This window comes from Gadus chalcogrammus, chromosome 22, assembly GCF_026213295.1.
Source record: "Gadus chalcogrammus isolate NIFS_2021 chromosome 22, NIFS_Gcha_1.0, whole genome shotgun sequence".
Lineage (NCBI taxonomy): Eukaryota > Metazoa > Chordata > Actinopteri > Gadiformes > Gadidae > Gadus > Gadus chalcogrammus.
In genome coordinates, this window is record NC_079433.1 from 5,097,538 (window position 1) to 5,118,647 (window position 21,110).

General features: G+C 46.3%; 2 protein-coding genes across 3 annotated transcripts in view; both read right to left on the minus strand.

Moving 5' to 3' along the window:
• pleca (plectin a) overlaps positions 1-6,492 on the minus strand; it is a 90,465-nt gene extending 83,973 nt beyond the window's left edge. For both annotated transcript variants that reach the window (XM_056582339.1, XM_056582337.1), the window contains exon 1: positions 6,175-6,492. In XM_056582339.1, the coding sequence (XP_056438314.1) occupies positions 6,175-6,253 (79 nt within the window). In that variant the 5' untranslated portion in view covers positions 6,254-6,492. The remainder of the gene's footprint in view (positions 1-6,174) is intronic.
• Positions 6,493-10,940: 4,448 nt separating this feature from the next.
• On the minus strand, positions 10,941-20,988 carry LOC130376210 (uncharacterized). Its single transcript, XM_056583434.1, has 5 exons — positions 20,509-20,988; positions 19,567-19,604; positions 16,798-17,037; positions 11,756-12,035; positions 10,941-10,960 (listed from the first exon to the last, which is right to left on the minus strand). The coding sequence occupies exons 1-5, from the start codon at positions 20,699-20,701 to the stop codon at positions 10,941-10,943; spliced, it is 771 nt and encodes a 256-aa protein (XP_056439409.1). The 5' UTR covers positions 20,702-20,988.
• Positions 20,989-21,110: the final 122 nt, after the last annotated feature.

Consider the following 21,110-nt stretch of genomic DNA (forward strand, 5'->3'; position numbering starts at 1 on the left):
AACAGAGAGGGAGAGAGGTAGTGCACGTCGGTCTCTCTCAGGACAGGAGAGCACAAGAATAATGTAGCAGAAAATGGACACCAATTAAATTATAACTCCACCACCCAGACTGGGGGGGGGGGGGGGTTATTTTGGTGAACCAGGCTGAGTATCTCCATCTCCCTGAACAACCCAGCGGTAATGCCCACCCTGCGCCAGCTGCCTCCCTACTGAAAGCCCAGGAATGAGTCCGGCTTTGTGTTCCCAGCACCCGGGTGTTAGCGCCATTGTTCCACATACCAGGACCCCTGGGGTGGCCCTCCTGGTGCCTGAGATACAGGTCAGTGCAGTACACACAAAATAAATACACAATACAGATCAATACAGAAATATCTTCACGTTGAGCTAAGGTAACAGATAGACAAAAGGTAGTTTATTCGTGACCGCGTGTGTGTCACAGGAGAAAATAAAGGACAGCAAGAGACTAATAATAATAATAATAATAATCTATCTATCATATTAGATATTTTTGTGTGTCAACTGACTGATGTGACTGAATTTGGGCAGAGCCTATTGTATCTGAAACACTGTAGGACTACTAAATCCATGGAAAATTTAAAAAAGTGTTATTGAGTTTGAAGTTTGCTGACTAACATTTCTCAGGATATGTAATATATCGTTTAATATCCACAAACTGCTGGTGTGTACAACTGTCAGGATAAAGGGACAGTTTGTCTCCGAGCGTATCCCGGCAACCATAATCTCCCTCCACACACAGCGGTGGATGACATCACCCATACAGGCCTTCCCCATACACCCACCACACACACACACACACACACACACACACACACACAACACACGTACACACAAGTACACAGACAGACACGTGCAAAAATGTCACACACGTACACAGACACAAAAACGTACACACAAACGTACACACACACACACACACACACACACACACCAGTCACTGCAGTATATACAACCGGATGGAGGGGGATTCTCACACACACGCTGGGTATTTGAAGACACGGTGGGAATGTAAATAGATTGATCTCCTTCAACTAACAGAGGCTCGCCAAGCGATTGATCTCATCCTCAACTCGACCTCTTTACACCTCCTCCTACTCCCAGGGCAGGAGAGTTTGATTGGCAATCTGACACTATAAGCTAGGGGCGGAATTAGCATTTAAAACTATATTAATCGTACGTACACACATAAACCTCACTACTGCACAGCACATTTAAGGTAATAACTAATGTAATGCCATGTTTAGTGGGATGTTATTCAAATTAATTCATACCCTTGGCGGTTCAATAAAGAGGGGATTTGCAATTTAAACCAGGAGCAGGAATTGCATCTCAGCATGTGTTATGGTACGAAAACCATGTGACCCAGTGAAGAGAATGTGGGGCCATTCATTACCTCCATTATTAATGCCTATGACGGGCTGGAGCTATTCTGGGATATCACTCTCCCTGGCACAACTGCGGTATGCGTCTGGGGACTGGGTATTAAACATGACTTATCCATTCCAAACAGACTGACCGACACAACTCTTCTTCGACGTTAGAACCCTTTTTTTGGAAGAAAGTAAAGATTTCAGAAAATATAGGTGACACAAACAGGGCCAAGCGAAACTTCCATGCTAGTATCGTTTAATCGTCTTTCATGTCTTTTTCACTGGTGTGTCGAAAACTGCTTCCAACGACCTTTTACACCACGGAGACACAAGGGCTCCTCGCAGGGCCGTGTGAAGTATCAGTCATGCGAGAAGGCCCCATTAATAAACCAGGGGTTATCATTTTTTCCCCAGCCTCTGGACAGTGTGCCGGATCAGGGAACACCTACAAAGGCGTTCCCCTTGGCCCGACATAGCCTGTGGGATGATGTCTGGGTGTGAGCATAGATCCTAACTGTGGGACTGTGAACTGCATGGGGCAATGATGGAATAATGGCTTATGCCCTATTTGCGTTATGTTATTAATTTTGTCACACAAAAACAAAAAGGCTTTAATCTATTTATGTTCTTAGGATTTTGTAATTTAGAAGATACTTTTATCCAAAGGAACAGTTAGGGGTTAGGGCATCTTGCTCAAGGATGAGCTCAGTTTTGCCTGCAGATGTTGGGGTTTGAACCAGTAACATTTCAGCTGGGAATCAGTCAATCTAACCGAAAGCCCATCCTTCCCCCCCAAAAAGTTACGAATTGATAAGGGCTTAAGTCATTTGTAGAAACTTTCTACGTACTTTAATTACCTCTGCTTTTTTCAATGAAAGTTCAACGGTGTGAATTCAATGGTGGATAAAATAGAGCTAACCTTGACCTTTAACAAGGCGGTCATGTAGAAGTCCACAACGTTATTTAGCCTCCATTGTACTGACTTTAATTATATTTTCCACAGGCAGTGATTGACGTCTCACTGTCAGCCTGCACATGCTAATTTGGAAGTCCTTTTCCTCTAACTATTAGAAGGGATTTATTTCTGATCTTGCGTGCTTCCGTTCAAACAGCCCGTAATAACAGCCGTACCCTGCAGACCTGGTAACAAGCCTTCTAGCTGACGTTTTAACTGTCACAAGATTTAGTCTCTCATTGCTTGCATGAATCTATAATAGTGAGTTTTCTGTCTGTTACCCTAGAGCCTGGAAGTACTGTAAATAGATAAAGTGCATCATTTAGAAATACTTGAATAATACTGAAGAATATATTTGGTAAGTATAACAAACTTGCTCAAATGTTCATTGGATCTATGAACAGTGTATGTTGAACACAACATTCAAACAGTTATATTTGATATTCATTGGTTTTTAAACATTTGTGTTTGCCAATATTGAGTTCTACTTCTACAAAAACGGCGGACAAGATGAATATTTAATCTAATTTTAGCAGAACAACTTTCACTGAGTTTAGTACGCGGCACAGACACACACACACACACACACACACACACACACACACACACACACACACACACACACACACACACACACACACACACACACACACACACACACACACACGATTCGGCATTAGGAGTAACCGACTCAGTTCTAGGAGCCCAATTCAAACTCTACGTTGTTCCTCTGCGGAACCCAGTTCCTGTACACACACATGGAGCCCTCGGTGTTCCTTACGCCAACAGCTTCCTGTTTGACAGGAAGCACCGCACCGTGGTGCAGGTTCTCTGGTAGCGACAGGTTCTCTGGTCCAGGTTCACTGCTGTACAACCGGTCTAACCAGGTTTGCGTGTGTGTCTTCTTGCGTGTCTAGCAGCCGTATAGCATACCTAGCGCACGCTATTTTGGAGTTTGAGTTTGCGTTGCAGGGAAAACTGATCTGAGGGGGTACTGGAAATGAGGTGGAGGGAGGGGGGGGGGTGGGGTTAAGGGGTGTGTGTGCTCGTGTGTGTGCGTAGGAAGGTGGGGGTCCTCGGTGAACGCCTCAGCACTCCCCATCCCAGATGAATGAGCCACAAGACAAACTTAGCGCTGAATATTTATACCGGATACACATGCACACAAACACACGCGCACACACGCACACGCAACACTCGTCACATACACAAATGCCAAAGGGCCGGGATGCCACCGCGGACGGGTTCGGTTATCACTAAGTGTGAGACGGTGCTGCTTTTGTTCCCCTAGGACTGAGAGGGTCAGAAAGATACATTAAACTAACAGGTGTGCTAACAAGCTAAGCTAACAGGTGTGCTAACAAGCTAAGCTAACAGGTGTGCTAACAAGCTAAGCTAACAGGTGCAGTGAGATGGGACTACCGCCTGCTAAGAATCCTTGTTTTGACAGCCTTGGTGATCTCGGTCTTGAGGACTCAATAACAGAGATAAGCATTTTTCTCCAGGGGGATTGAGAGAATGATTAACAGACCCTGAAGAGAGAGCTTTGTTTGGGGCTGTGACGTATCACTGTGTTAGATCAGAACATCACACGGAGAGGCCTGGTCCTGTCGTTATACGGTAGCACTGTACTGACTGATCACCCAGATTCATGTGTGTGTTTTTTTTGTGTGCGTGCGTGTATCTGTACACGAGTGTTAAAAAATTCTGGTACAAAAAAGTCCTCAAAGGCAGATCAAAAAAAACTCTAAAAATAACATCGCCAGCCAGACGCTTTTATCTATTTGATACGCTGATTCCCAAACGGACTCACGACGAACCATGAGTTTGAGTTCAAGCAAACACACGGTTCAAGCTTCAACACAGCGGCGAACCCGGGGGTTGTCTGACATTTCACTGATGCAGATGCCCCGACAGCGAGCCCTCCGTCCAGAATAGCCTTGAGTAGACCGCCAGGGATATATTAGTGATAACTATTTAAACAACAAGGCATAAATTTAGCTCCCTCGCTCTCCCTAGACAAATACATCCCTGGTTACTATTACAACGTTGAGTTGTAGTCGCGAGAGTTATCGAAATACACCTGCTGTCAAAGTGGACACAAACACATAATCCCATCGTGTTGATTCATGACACAGAGTTAAGGGCTTTGGTTCAGTTCTTCGCACCGATGACTAACGACGTAAGAAGCTAACAGGAAGTCAGAAGCGGCCACAGGAAGCTGTGAGAAACAGAGTAGGCACAAGCGGACCGGTGCCAAAGGGAGGGGACACCGCAGGAACGCTGGCAACTCTTGACTCTCATGGCATGGGAACTACTCTACCAGGCCTGGGGTCCCACATTACTGTGGGCATGGGGCACATAAGGTCCCTGCTATGTATGGATAATGTCTCTGAAGTGTTTAATGTCCTATGGTCCCCACAATGTGTGGATAATGTCCCTGATGTGTGTAATGCCCTAAAGTCCCCACAAGATGTGGATTATGTCCCTGAAGTGTGTAATGTAATAAGGTCCCCACAAGGTATTGATTGTGTCCCTGAAGTGTATAATGTAATAAGGTCCCCACATGTTATGGGACATGGTGTTTTAGAGTATACTTTAAAATCTAGCTAACTCTGGCTGATTTCTTCAAGCATACCCTAGCTTTAAAATGGCGTTCAAACATGTAGGGACATCGAATCAAGTGGGCAAATAGTTGTATCCTGCAAAGTTTTATTTGTAATCTGAAACAAAGATAGCATGGCTGCATTTCTTTGTTTATTCAGGGCCACAGGCTAGACGGGTTCAAAGGGCACAGTTAAAAAAATAAATAAAAAAAATAAAGAAAAACACAAGGGTTTCTTGGTGTGGAAGTTTCTTGGTTACTTTCACACTATGTCACATGTTATGAGTTTCTGGGGTTCAGAAACTCTGAACATAACTTAAGTATTACGTTATGTGGAGAATCCCTTCCAGTTCCACTTCCACAAGAGAGTCCCCAGAAGAGTGTCACAGGAGGGTGTGTAACAATATGGATTTAACCAGCAGCAGGTTGTGGTGTGTTGTGGGGACTGGATCCTTCAACATCTGCTCCGATGCCCCACCCCCTAACACCGTCACCAGTCCATCAACCCCTCTGTTGTATGCATGCCTTTAGGTGAAGAGTGGGAGACCGGATAACAACCTGGTGAACACCCTGTGTTTCTGATTGGCTGATTCACTCATCCAAACCAATCACTCATCAGTCACAACTCCTGTAATCTACAGATTAAGGAATCATTGTTCAAGTTAGACCGCTGGAAGTTAGGCGTTTGTTTCACCCCTCTTTCTCTCTCTCTCTCTCTCTAAAAGCAATGAATATATGAATCAATTATTATATCAATGATATTCCTACAATCTCTACAACACTTCCAACACTGGCTCAGCCCACAAACACGCACACACACACGCGCACACACAGTTATACACACCTGACTAACCTTCATCCCTATCCTCTTCTGTCACATTTATAGATTTTCTCTGTCACACAAGCACACACACAAGCACACACACACCAACCCACACCCACAAAAAACACAGACACAAGCACATCTGCCACAGGCACACACCCACCTCCCAGCCACGTGTGTCTGTTTTCTGCCGAGAACAGCAGCTGTGTGTGTGTGTGTGTGTGTGTGTGTGTGTGTGTGTGTGTGTGTGTGTGTGTGTGTGTGTGTGTGTGTGTGTGTGTGTGTGTGTGTGTGTGTGTGTGTGTGTGTGTGTGTGTGTGTGTGTGTGTGTGTGTGTGTGAGAATTACCATTCAGAGTTAACCTGCTCCAAGATGTCAACCAGATGTAAGATGGCCTCCTTACCTTTATACTTCTCCCTGACGTTCTCGTAGGCCTGCACATAGTCCTGCTCCTCCTGCAGTCTCTGGCCTTGGGCGAGCATGCTGTCACTCTCTCTCTCTGCTCCAGGTTACACACACACATGCACACACTCTCACACCTCAAACACTGTCTTCTCTCCTTAGAACTAGTGTGTGTGTTCCTGCTCCCTCAGCTTTGTGTGACGGCTGCTAGGCTTTTTAATCCCAGGCTGCTCTGGACTCAACTGAACTCGGCTTGTCTGTCTGCCCTATCTGTCTCACTCTCTCTCTGTCTCTCTCTCTCTGTGTCTCTGTCTCTGTGTCTCTGTCTCTCTACCAGCCTCCCTGAAACTCTCACACTCACTCCTACTGTACCCCCACCCACCACCACCACCCCTCCCTCCCTTAAAGCAATAGATTTCATTCTGGACCCACCACCAGCATCGCCACTCCCCTCATGTGCTTGAGAAATACCCATGCAGGCGCACACACACACACACACACACACACACACACACACACACACACACACACACACACACACACACACACACACACACACACACACACACACACACACACACACACACAGATACACACATGGACACAGGCGGTCACACTCACAAACACGCACACCTCTTAAAGGCACAGATAGTTCCATTTCACAGATAGGGATATGAGAGAGAATACCGCAGCACACACACATGCACAACCACAGAGACACACACAAACACACACACACACACACACACACAGGCATACAAACCCACTCCTCCCCAAAACAGAGTCACATGGCGAGCTGAACGGGGCCCAGTAAAGAGGCTGTTGTCTGGGGAACTTTTGAGGGTTTCTGAGGAGGAAAAAACACTAGTGTTGGAGCAATTACATAACAGTAAGATAGAACCTAAAACTGCCCTGTTAAAAACATATGTTTCATAATTTAAATGGTTTTATGAGATGTTTTGACTAGATGTTTTGGAGGTAACAAAAGATTTTGTCCCAAACTCCAGAGGAGGTATGCAGGGTTGTCCGAAATGACGTAATTCTCCCTGAAGTAAATGACTGCTTAAGATTGTGAAGTTTGGAGCCAAAGAACTCTTTCACAACGGGTAAATACCAGCAGCAGCAAAGAGAAAAACGTTTTCAGGGGGAATGTTTAAAAAACGTTGATGTTGTTGGTCTTCTGGCAGTAGGTAGCATAGGAAAGCATGCTGTGTGTTTGTGCTGAAGTGTGTGTGGTGTGTTTGTGTGTGTGCATTCCCTTTATCATAACGCACTTCCCTGTTCAACCCACTTCCTATAAATCCCACTTGGGAAGTAAAAAGACTGAATGAATCTCCATGACAACAACGAGGGGGTGGTCCGAACCAGAGGACCAGTCTCATGCCAACGGGAGTACATGTTGACATAGCTATCAGGGCAGGAAACAGGGAGGATTTCGTCAGAAGAACCTGATTAAGTCATTTCGATAAAATATATCGGAATGCAAAACTATATTAAAGAATATTTTATTTGACCTGCTGCCTGAAGGAATTGTGTTCCCCCCCCCCCCCAGCCCCTCTACTCAGCCGGTGTTTGATGAGTGGAGCTCAGAGTCTGTTAGAGGGAGTTACAATTGAATGGTGTTCATTATCTGCTGCTTTCTTCTAGTGCTATCCTGTCCTGAGAGAGAATCTCTCTCTCTCTCTCTCTCTCTCTCTCTCTCTCTCTCTCTCTCTCTCTCTCTCTCTCTCTCTCTCTCTCTCTCTCTCTTCCATCCTCTCTCTCTCTCTTCCATCCTCTCTCTCTCTCTCTCTCTCTCCCCCCCCCCCCCCCCCCCCCCCCCGTCGTCGTCTAATTGCTATGGGCAGTAAATCCTGGCTCGTGGCTCATCCCGAAGCAAAGGGCCTTGTCGCTTTTGTCTTCCGCTGTTCACCCTGGGGCCTCGTGAGTTAGCGCGTTGCCAGCTAGCCCTCAGAAGGGCGAGAGACTACAAGAGAGACTACAAGCCCCCTAGCGCCGATGCTAACACCGTCATTACTCTGACTTCATGGCGTACACTCACTCAGAACAAAGGAGGGGAATCAGACGGGACCAAAGGGAGGAAGCCCCTCCATGTACCTTGTACCTCCACGTGGGGCCGGGTTAAAACACTAATGGGTAGGACAGTTAAAGGGACGGTTTTGCTTCTTGATACACAGAGGTGTGTAAGGACTAAGGAGATTCACACCTGTTGACAAGTAGCAAGGGAAATAGAACTGCATTACATTACATTATTGTTTCACCAACATTTTTACAGAAGTTGGGGAAAAAATTGCAAAATAATCATTCATTCTCAGTTCTTGGTCCATTAATACGACTATGACTCTCTGAGAATGAAGATGGATAGTTTCAAGTGAATCGAAACCCACTCACTGCCTTCTGTCTTGGACTGCTGCTCTCTGGTGCCCAGGCCTAAAACTACACAGCCCCAGCCTCATTCTACACGGTCAGCACAGAATGACTCAAACCCTCCTGATCTCCTCCCTTAAGTCCCTCCCAAGACGGTTTAAAACATCTCAGAAATGCCAAACAAACAGTACAGTTGCCAAGCACTAAGAAGTGGCAAATATTATTATAGTTATTCTCAATCTTTATCCTCTCAAGCCCTCGGTATAGAAAGTGCCCACAGGGTGCTTAGTTGTGCTTGAGGTTTTGTTGGAGGCACGCACTGGGGCGACCGGTTGGCAAACCCTCAACCATCACGTTGCTAGGCAACAGCATGAGTCACCCTGCGTCACAAAAGCTAAAGTACACACTAACAGTAAGTATTTCAGACACAAGGGAAACCCTGAAATCTTTTATGGAGCAGGCTGGTCATTATGGTCTGTCCGCGTTACGTTCATTCATTCCTTCCTTCATCCATTCACACACATTGCTTGGTGAGAAAAAAAAACAATATTCACCTTATGCGTCAGGACAGTGTTGTAACTAGGGCTTTCAAAAAGGTTTTGTGTTCCATCCCACTGTCCACAGCCTTTCAGGTATCCTTTAAGCAGGATGTCTGACCCCAACCTGCTCCTTGATGTCCTGTCTCTGTATTCACTATCTAACCCCTACCTGCTCCTTGATGACCTGTCACTGTATTCACTATCTAACCCCAACCTGCTCCTTGATGTCCTGTCTCTGTATTCACTATCTAACCCCTACCTGCTCCTTGATGACCTGTCACTGTATTCACTATCTAACCCCTACCTGCTCCTTAATGACCTGTCTCTGTATTCACTATCTAACCCCTACCTGCTCCTTGATGACCTGTCACTGTATTCACTATCTAACCCCTACCTGCTCCTTAATGACCTGTCTCTGTATTCACTATCTAACCCCTACCTGCTCCTTAATGACCTGTCTCTGTATTCACTGTCTAACCCCTTCCTGCTCCTTGATGACCTGTCACTGTATTCACTATCTAACCCCTACCTGCTCCTTAGTGACTTGTCTCTGTATTCACTGTCTAACACCTACCCGTTCCTTGATGACCTGTCTCTGTATTCACTGCCTAACCCCTACCTGCTCCTTGATGACCTGTCTCTGTATTCACTGTCCAACCCCTACCTGCTCCTTGATGACCTGTCGGTTAAACAGTGAAAACAGAAAGCCTACATCTCTACCGGCCCAGGCATAGACTATAGAAATAGCCTGAGGTTGTAGCCTGAATCTGTAGCCTGAAGGTGTAGCCTAAAGGTGTAGCCGTTAAGGTGCAGCCTAAAGACGTAGCATAAAGGTGTAGCCTTAAGGTGCAGCCTAAAGACGTAGCATAAAGGTGTAGCCTTAAGGTGTAGCCTGAGGGTGTCATAGCCCTGGTGTCTCCAACAAAGTAATGACAGATGAGTCCTGGATGTGCAGATGTGCCTAAGGAGGGGTATTACCTCCCCATGACCTACAGTAAAACTAGACCCTTTGAAAGCCCATTCCCTTTCTACAAAGGTCACTCAACTCAAATACCAAACATTGCCGGCGCTGGTAAAATGTCTCTCACATAACTGACGAGTTACACAACAAGAGCCGGAGGAGTGTTTCAGCTGACTCTGCAAACGGCGGTTTGTTCGATTATTGGGTTTAGCTTCAGGATTTCCAACACCAGGTGTTTAAGACGGGGGGGTCATCCTTGATCCTTGACTGGAGGCGGGCAAGCAGGTGGATTCATTATTCAGAGAGGGGATATTTGGGACCTTTCATGTTTTCCTCCCACAGGAGAGGACTTGCTTCCGTTTTTTTACTTCTTCTTCTTTCTGTAAAAACAGTCGCGTAAGGGAATTTCTTCCTTTGACCTCTGAACCAATGGGGGCCGAGTGGACATGATGGGAACCAGAGAACTGCAACTCTGGTTATTTAGATTCGGACGTTTTTTTTATTCAAAGCGACTTACAGTGAACTCAGATGTGTGTCATTCACAGGAACAAGGACACTGGGAATCGAACCCAGTACCGTTTTGCTGGGAGTCAAACACCCTCACCACCGTTAGATCCATTCCTGAACACAAGTCACCGCCGAAACACAGGTGAACGTAAACACGACACAACTTTGAACACAATCCCAGCCCCTCGGTGATGAGGTGCGTGTTGGGTGCCAGCTATCGACGTCCCTACCCAGCGATCAGTCTGCAGGCTGATAACCTCTGAGAGTGTCTGCAGCGGCCCTGAGTCTGAGCTGTCCCCCCCCCCTCCTACAGACTGGCAGGTCTGATTGATCGCAGCCCAGGTTCATGTTGCAGCCGTCCAGTGAGCTGGAGACACAGAAGCCTAGCTGATCTCAGACCCCGGGCTTGAAGCCTGTCTATGAGAGTGGAACATTTACAGAGATCCACAGCATCAACACTGGGCCGTCACCGAGTAAGAAGGGCGCTGGTTCAAGGTTAAAAAGTGTTCTTGGCTGTTTCTAAGTTGCTTATCTGTCCTAAAAGGTTGCGGCGTCTCTTAAAGACACAACAACCTGATTCAGAACTCCAATAAAGTGCTTATCTAAGCACACTGCACTCTCTCTTTAGCTATGTGCAGCTCTCTCAGGCCCCTCTGTCCCTTCGCACCTTAACAACCGTCGAAGAACTAGAGCCCGGATGGACAACCACACGCTGCTACGGCTCTCTTTAGTGCTGTTGCTTTTGTTGTTGTTGTTGTTGTCATTTGCAGTGTAGCGCCAACAAAGTCACATGGACAGCACTGCAGTGTCAAAGCAAATCAATATCTAGGAGGAATCGTGCGCATTTATCGGAGGTCTCTCGGATAGGAATGGCCCGCTGCCTTGGAATGGCAGAAGGAATGGAGTCTGCAAAGCAAGCGAGGTTGACGCCTCTGCTTTGTAACCACTATCCTGTTGGACCGCTTTAGGCATTTCTGTCAGACAAATATCACAAGGAGCAGTATAAAAAAAAAAAAAATAATAATAATAATCATCAACTAATTGCTCCTTCCTTCCAAAAATGAAATCCAATAATCCATTCACACGTCAAGCCAAGAGCCAAGCCTCATCCACACATGGCCCCCTGGGGGGGGGGGACACACTCCAACCCATGTACACCCCGCCGTGACCCCCCCTGACCCCCCCTGAACCCCTCCACACGGCCCTACCTGCGATGCGGTAGACGGCCCTCTCAGCGGCGTCCAGGACGTCCCCGGAGGCCGACTTGGAGCGCTTGATGCGGTGGTGCTTGGGCAGGTTCCAGGGCAGGGTGTCCCCGCGCACCGGGGACGAGCTGACCGCGCCGCCGCGCTCCAGGCCGCCGCGCTCCAGGCTGCCGCCGCTCCGGTCGAGGCCGCAGGAGCTCTCCTCGGACGCCGCCCGCACCAGGGGCCGGCGCTCGGTACGCCCCGTCCACTCCTCCATGGGCTGGGGGGGGGTCGCTCCGGCCTGGGGGGGGGGAGGAGGGGGGAGGGGGAAGGAGGATGGGAGGAGGGAGGAGAGGGAAGGGGGGAGGAGGACGGAGGAGGGAGGAGAGGGAAGGGGGGAGGAGAGGAGGGGGTTGAGGGGGAGGGAGAAGGGGTGAGGAGAAGAGGGGGAGGGAGAAGGGTTGAGGGGGGAGAGAAGGAGTGAGGGGGGGAGGGGGAGGGAGAAGGGGTGAGGAGAAGAGGGGGAGGAGGACGTGGAGGGAGGAGAGGGAGGGGGGAGGTAGAGGAGAGGGGCACACATTAGCCTATAGTGGAAACACTCTGCAGGACCCACTGTGTGTTTGTACCTGGGACCAGGTTTGCTGCACTGTTCCTGACAAACAAATACATAATTCAGTGATGCTACATTGAGCATGTGGGAAAACCAGAATTCAAATATGTCATATTTTGGTTTTAATATATTGATCATGATGTCACAAAACGTTGATATTACATCTGCCATAAAGCCTCCCCTCACCTTGGTTCCTATCATAATATGTGACCTTGTTTCGGGACATAAAGATGTCTTTAATAATGGTGCTGGAAAGCCACAAAACCCACATCAAATCAACAGCCCCATGTGAATCATGATGATATTACATCGATATTGACAGCGTTGGGAAATAATAATGATTATATTTTAATAACCATTTCCCTTTTTTGTTATTTTTATGATATTCTACACAAACTATAATATGTTAAGCATCGTGATACAATGATTTCAATATTACCACAATTTTTTTTGGGTCATATTTGAATTCTGGTTCTGCAGCAGGTAGAGGACGGGACCAGAACAGACCGGTTCCGGCGCAGCGTCTCCAGGATAGCGGGTAAGAGCACTGGGCCATTTTTGATGATGCGTAAAGCAGGCGCCACCTCGGACTCTCCGCTGGCCTCCTTTCTGCTGACTCACCTGCACTGAAGCCCTCCAGCTGCTAGCTACAGCCTCTCTCTCTGAAGGGGCTGCCTCACCCCCACCCCCACCACCCCCCTCCCCCCTCCCTCCCCCCCAACGCACTGCTAGCCCGGGACAGGTGCCCGCTTCTCCAGACGTTTGTCATGAGGCGACGAAGGGGACATTGTCTGCTCTGCACACCACAACAGTATAGTATAGTTACTGAGCAACTTTAGCATTCTTATTGAAAGTCAAAGGCACAGAAGAAGTACTGAGCGCTCTGGCTGCTGCTGCTATGGTAAAGGACTTCAGCAGAGGGGGGGGGAGATCACTACAGAACGGTTCTGATCCAGAGGACAGAGAAGGGTAAGAGAGCATCTGTGTGATGGCCGTGTGTGAGGGAGTGAGTCGAGACGAGTTCAAGTTCAAGTTTGAGTCTGTTATGATGAGATACACAGACTGACAGGGTTTGAGTGGGCTCTGAAGGGCTTAAGACAAGGCCCCTGCAGCTACCCAAAACACCAACAATAAGCCTACACACCGTGACGTTCTATGGAACACACCATGCCCTCGAGACTTCTCTTTACCACGGCAGTACCACTCTGCTCAGAGAACCAGCAGATCCGTGGTGGAAAGAGGCAGGAGAGAGAGAGTGGTGGCAAGGGGTGTTTCATTCCCAGTCCAGAGGTACTGGGTTTGATCTCTGCTATCCATCGACATCCCAGGGCAAGATGGCCTCCCCCCTTCTCCTTATAATTTCCCGACACTCAACTTTGTATTAAAGCATCGTCATAATATATGAGGATGGAAACGTTCTGGTTTAGATCAATGGAAACATTTCAGTTTGGAAAGCCAGTTTGTGAGATAAATATCAGGCTACTAAACATTAACAATGGGTTACTAATACATACAGATACACTCATCCAACCCCCAATCTCTCCTTACTGTAGTGTTTCCTATCCCTGCTAAGCCACTCTTCAGATTCCTACAGAAGATTATTTCAAACGAATGATGAAATACAAGGAAATAGGCGGAATGATTCAAAAGATCCCAGCTGCATTAGAGCAAATGATGAGATTCACTTCATCATCATCCTCTTCTTCATCCGCACATCCTAGCCTTCATCATCATCGTTAATGGCTAGGGAGAGGAGTCTGAGAGCTATTAGTCAATACTGGACCACAGCTTCTGGCCTGAGAGGCAACAGACCCTAACATAACGCTCTGAATGAAGCATCAGGAATATACAGTATAAACTGCTGCTCCTGCTTGGAGGATTAACACAATAGAGCATTATATCACCCAGAACACGTACAAACAACTGTGCTTTGGCTAGTGATAAACTGAAAGAATAGCTTGCATTGTTCATATATAATACTAAAACACTAATAATCTAAAACAAACAATCGCATTCTTATTCAAATAAGTAGCGTACCGACTCTTTGGAAGGGTAGGTGTCTTATATTAAGGGCCATTCACTGCCGTCACCCAAGCCTGTTGATGGCCTGTTTAAAATACAGAGAGCTTTAGGGGGTCTCTGTATAGTTACCAAGCAACTTTAGCATGTTTATAGAAACTCGAAGACATAGTAGAAGTCCTGCAGCAGCATTGGCTGCTATGGTGAAGGACTTCAGCAGCAGATGAATCACTACAGAGCGGTTCTGATCCAGAGGACTGAGACAAGGGTTGAAGAGCGGCTGTGTGACGGCCGTGAGTGATGGAGCGAGTTAAGACGCGGTCGGCTGTCCTCTGAACCGCCAGATTAGCCTACAGCCAGCTCAGCTCGGAGTTGGGACGGATTCAAATAAATAAATAATTTTATTTTTTTTATTTTTTTTTAAACTCCTCTGAACCTTTTTCCAACACTATTTCATTATTTCCGAATTTTTTTGTGTACAACTCGACAGTCGGTTTGATAAATGATTTGAGAAACTGTATTGAGAAAATGTATTTCCAAGTGCAATGCACTTGGAAATATATCCTCCGGGATTAATGCAGTCCTCTGCATCTGTATCTGAATAGGTGTGCATCCACAGCGCTGGATGATGCTTCTTAATGTAGGCTATAGTGCAAACACCATGCGAGTCTGGCTTCACTAAGAGGAGACCTAAAGAATGTATAACCAGGGCTATTTTACCGCATCGTTGATGCAGCAGTAAGACAGCATCACCGGGCGCTCCGCGTCCTCTGGGGTACTCACGACTCAAGAGTAACGGGCTGCTGCTCACTCCGTCGCGGGGACTCGGAACTCACTCCTGGGCGAACTATACTCCTTCGATTCTGTTCACTTGCTCAGATACCATCCACGAACGACCGGTCCTAGGGCAGCCCAAACTTCCGAGTATCATCATCATCATCATCATCATGAACTGCGGCACAAGGCGCGCCTGCGTCAGAAGAGCGCGGTGGTTCAGATGAGGACAAGGATACACTGGTTTCCTGTAGGTGCACCGCCGGGCAACACGACCAAGGCTGTCTGCTGCCAGATCTGCTCTGCACCTGCCCAGGCTACCTTTGAAGCTATAGCCTATGCTAGGACCTCTTTGCTAGGATGACTCTACGGCGAGATGGGGTTGCGGTGTGTGACTGCGCAAAGTCACGCAGCGGGGTGCACGGCGAGACCCCGCAGGCAGCTCACACCTCCTCGGCAGCGTGTTGTTTACTTCTACAGAGGGCGGCGATCTGGGTCTGAACCACGGTGCATGTGCAGAGGAACACATGCAACACCTCATGCTCCTAGAATATTATAATTAGGATAGTTTTTTGGTGCGTGGTGTTTGGATCGACAAAACTACATGTGGCTCGTCGTGATATATGCAAAATACACGCATGGACAGGGTCACACTGACTGTCATCTCAAATTAATTAATCTCCGCTGAATGTACCCTATTGTTAATTCGTGTGTTATTGAAAATGCACATATGTATATTAAATGGGAAAGGAAAAGAGGTGCAATGAGTGTTAGTTTATGGGTATAAGGGGGGGGGGGGTGGCCCATGTGACCTTCTGGGTGTTGATGGGCTTTACGTGTACCGCTCCTGGTGCCAGCTTCTGTGCCAACTTTGTGTGCATTGATGCGTGTCAAAGTAGACTAGACTGCAATTGTGAAATTGTGAACCAAACCAAGGGCGCAGATCTCATCACAACTTAGAGGGGGACCACAAACTTCTAAAGTTTATGGAATTTCTTCAAAGGGCACATCAATCAACGTATGTGCACATCAATCAACGTATATGATCTGATCTGCTGTAACAGACACACATAGCCATTAGCATAAAATATATATTAATTATTTTAGTAATAACTTCTATTGGGGGGACAACTTCTTGATATGCCCATCCGCACACCTGGATGATATAATGATAGACGAGAACAAGCCTATACACAAGCTGATCAGGGTCACTCCAGATGACAATGTAATCTGAAGATGTTGTAAAACAACCCCATGCACTCAGTAAAGGACACCATCACAAATTATTATGATAGGGCTGTGTACTCCCTCCTGTTGTACCTGCTCATCGACACCACCACTATCATCATCTTCATCATCATCATCATCATCATCACCACCTCCATGTTCCCCATCCTCCTAATCATTATCTGCATCATCATCACTACAACCCTCTGCATCATCATCATCCTCACCACCTTTACCAACACCACCATCACCGTCATCTTCCTCAGCACAATCACCACCTTCATTATCACCATCACCATCCTGATATTTATCTGTATCCTCATCACAATCATCCTCACGACCACCACCACCACCTCATCCCTAATCTTTATTATACAACCTTATGCACAAAGTAATTTCTGTAAGTATTTTCTTCAGTTTCAATATTTCCCACCTTTTCCGTGTCATCGACGGCCATCTTTTCCATTCCGGCTTTATTGCCTCGTCTCTTCCTCTTCCTCAGCCCAGGACCTGGAGCTTCCTGCTGTCCAGAGGGTACGACCATGTCCTGTCCAGTGGGGACAACTTCCTGTCTAGACGTGACTGCTTCCTGTTTAGAGACGGCAGCCTCCTCCGCCTTGTCTTCTTCATCTAGGAGAAAGGCAACATGCTTCTCTTTCGTCTTCTTCTTTTTCTGAAACAAAAACAAATCAAATCACATTATTAAACCAAAATTTGCCAAATTCCACAGTGAAACAAAACAAGGCTACAAATGGCTTCACGCAATACAGAACCTCGTTCCCAGGTGTCCTCCTCTCACAACTGATCACCGAAGCCCCACTTAATTTTAATCCAGGCCTTGAATTCATTTTGAGGAAGAACTCAATTGGTTTTCTGGAAGATCTTGCAGTTCTTAGAAGATTTAGAAGTCTGGAGAACATTTAGCAGTCTGGAGAACATTTAGCAGGCTGGAGAACATTTAGCAGTCTGGAGTACATTGAGCAGTTTGGAGAGTGGAAGATTGTCTAGTGGAGATGTTCGGTCCAATTTGAGTGTGTCTCATTTGGACACTGACCCCCCCCCCCCTCGCTTGGCAGGCTGTGGTGAAACCAGAACAAAGACGTTTGTTCCCATTCCCTTGCCATTGATTTGATTAGCGCTGTCAGGTAAACAAATAGCCCTCTGTTCTTCTGAATCTTTGAAGGACTCAGGGTTACCCCGAAAACTAGCCTGCAACCATCGAAAACCAAATCTAGCAAGCTTCAAATTAAGATCTCTTTCTGAAAATGTGTCAATATCTTTTTTATAAAAAGGTAGATGTCTAAGTACTAATGAAAATGTTGGCAATTTTATTTCAGATTGTTATAAAAATAACTCCTTCAGAAAAGCCCTTTTCTTAAAATCAGGTAAAGGACAAAACTAAAATCAATCCATATGAAACAAACAATGTATTTATATTGAGGTAGATGCTATGTATGCTAATTGTTGGATAGCATTTTATTAAACGATGACTAACAACAAATTACCCCCCCCCCCCCCCCCCTTTTGAGTCACGGACTGAAAATCATGCAGTATTGTTTCAAATTGAAGATTTAACAATTGGAATTTAAAATATTGGCTCCAGGCCATTCATTTATCCACAATCATTCAAACACAGAAGCACTCATGGGTTCGTACTGGAAGCTTTCGTGTTTCAATGGATACTGTGACAAACTGAAATGTAGAGGTCTGTTAGGAGACCCGCAGTGGGGCAGTTAGCTTTGTCAAACTATTGTAGCATAGTCTAGTCTCTCACTTGAGCCAGAGTTACATGTCGGTTTAAATACCAATAGCGAGCAATGTTGAGCAATCCATCTTCAAATGTCATGTCAAATATTTATTTTCACAAAAGGCTGTTCCATCTGTGTCCTGCGGCTATCCATTAGCTTCATTCTGCATCCACACATACTTGGCATGCAACAAGAGTAAAAACCAAGACAGATTTAAATTAAAGGGGATATATACTTGTGATAAGATTAGTTTAAATGTAGATAGCTGAGCTGTAGTAAAAAAATGTGGTTACCATTTCGGGGCTATACATCGTCAAGGACAACTGTTTTTACTGTTTCAAAAGGATATTCATTTTAGAGGGTTGGGAGTCCTGAGACCTTCCCGCCAAACTGGTACCCATTTGAGTTTGAAACAAACAGAGAAAATTACAGAAAGATAAAAACAGGTTTTGAATGAACTCCTAGGGAATGTATTAACATGAATTAAAATATGAACTGATGTATGTATGCACAAGATGTATAACCTTAAATATGAACCAAACTTTCAACTAATGTATGAACTTGACGTGTGAAATAAAATATGAACTACTGTAGGAACGAATGTCTGAACTAATGTATGAACTGAAAGCCCTCCAAGTTATTATCTGCAAAGACCACAGAAGCCATTTTCAACATGAGTTGGAGAACCCTAAGCAACAAGCGCTCTGTACGGATTGTTCTCCAGAGAGCGAACGAAAGAGCGAAAAAAACCAAAGCCTCTCCGGTCTTTCCGAAGTCAGTAACAGTCTTTGTTGGCTCATGAGGAGGCTCATCTCCTCTCCACATCGGCCACACACACAGACACCGTTACTCATGGAGACTCTCAATGCAATAACACACGCAGACAGCTCATCGCTTTGTGCTCTCCCTCTGGGCATGATATGGCATTAATACCAGGACTTTATAACAGGGCTCCAGGCCGTCTCCGCAGCCCAGAGAATAAGCTAGGGTATGTCCCTACACCTAAGGATGTTAATTACGGATGTTCTGAAGGTTGAATGGCGTCTTGAATTTGAAGAATTTTAGCCTGAATATATGGCTTACCAAACAGTCAGTGGATACCTTTCTGAGATCTTTGGTGAAAATTTGTTCCAAACACTAGCAGGCGTTTTAATATCTGCTTGATTATTATTTAGAGCATGTGAACTTCTACATGCACAATCCCTTTTTTCAGTTCAAGAAATTCAACGTGATACTTATGTTATGTAGTGATTGCTCTTGATCGACAGCAATGTACAAGTAAATGAGGCCCTCTACAGGCTAAAGTATGAATTATTTAAAGAGGACAGGATGCTCAGGCGTCTGTACCCGGGTTTAAGGCCTCTTTCGGTGGTCTTTAAAATTGACATTATTACTTTCCAATATATGTAACTAGGTCAAATCATAATCTATAATGGTACGATGAATTTTCTCACCTGGCGTGAACTCTTTGCCTTGGACTGGTTCACCATAACTGTTTACACAAAAACAAGGGAACAAAAAGTTAGTCTAGTTTCAGAACTGACACCTCTGGGCCGGCTTCAGGCACGAAAATCAACAAGTAACTCATTGATTACTGACTTATTGAAAATTAACTAACAAACTGCGTCGTAAAGTAGGCTTATTATACTAAGGAACCTGAAAAAGAAAAAAAATACAGAGCAGGCTACATTTGAACTTTTGTGTTTCAAAGCTCTGTTACAAACAGGTCTATTACAATTTTCTAACACATTAGGCCTATACCATGAGACCTGAAGGTCCAGTGATTTAGGGGGTGGTCATGTAGGCTCTGGAGAACTGAGTCACGCTGATCAGTTGCCGTGACTCAGTCGTCAAATCTACCCAACTACCCAAGTTGGGTGGTTGGTTTGGCTGTGAACCCACTGGCTCTTATTGGCTGTTGGGTTACCCAACACGGTTCACAGCCCGCTACACACCGCTCTTAAGTCTCCATGGAGTGTGTGTATCCAAGCATCAGTTTAAAAGGCATGCCTATATCATTATGTTTAAATGGTTTATTTGTATTGAAGGATAAATTCATTCATGAATGTACCATTGTATTCAGCCAAACTGTAAAAAGCACATTGGAACAGTAATCAAGGCCAACTTCAGCCGCAGAAAATTCCCTGTGCCAGCGATAGGTTCTGGAAAATGTAGGCGGGGTGGCGGTGTGTCTGTGTGTGGAGTGTGTGGGGGGTGTGGGGAGGGGGGGGGGGCTCTTGGAAAGGAAATACTCTCTATTTACAATAATTGCAGCAGTTGTAAAAACAAATAAAAAGAGGTTCCACTAAGTTCCCCATACAGTAACTCTAGCCGTCTTGTACTAGAAGTTTTGTTTCATTCGCCTCTCATCTTCCCTCCCCCGGAGACACACCTACCTTCCAGGTACCTCTCCAGCGCCGGCGAGGAGCCGCGGCTCCGGGCGTAGCAGCAGAAGAACAGCGCCCAGACCAGCAGAGTGGCCAAGACCAGGACCAGGACCCAGAGCAGCCGGGTCACAGCCGGGTTCGTGGCTGCCCATGCCATCAGCACATCCACGTCGATACCCGAAAGTAAACCTGACGCCGTCATGTCACCGGTGTTGATGTATTAAGCGCTATGGCTCCCTGTACTCTGCCGGTAGACGTGCGTCTTTGATCAGATGTTGGAGGCTACGAATCACGGGCTCCGTCTCTGGAGCGACTCGGGGCAGCACAGCGGCTGCGAGAGCAGGAAAAGCAGAAGCCACAGATGGGTACCAGCTGTTCCATGCACGGCTCTCAGACCTCAGCCCACGTCGACATGCCGTGCACGACCGCGTGTGCGTGTTGAATCATAACTTAAGGGGAAAAAAGAAAAACGAACTACTATGCTTGATGTATGCGCGCGTGTGTGTGTGTGTGTGTGTGTGTGTGTTGTGTGTTTGGAGGAGTGGCCAGGAGTGTTATGTTTGTGTTTGACTGGAAGAAAAGCCACTCCCAAGGTGAACACGGATTGTCTG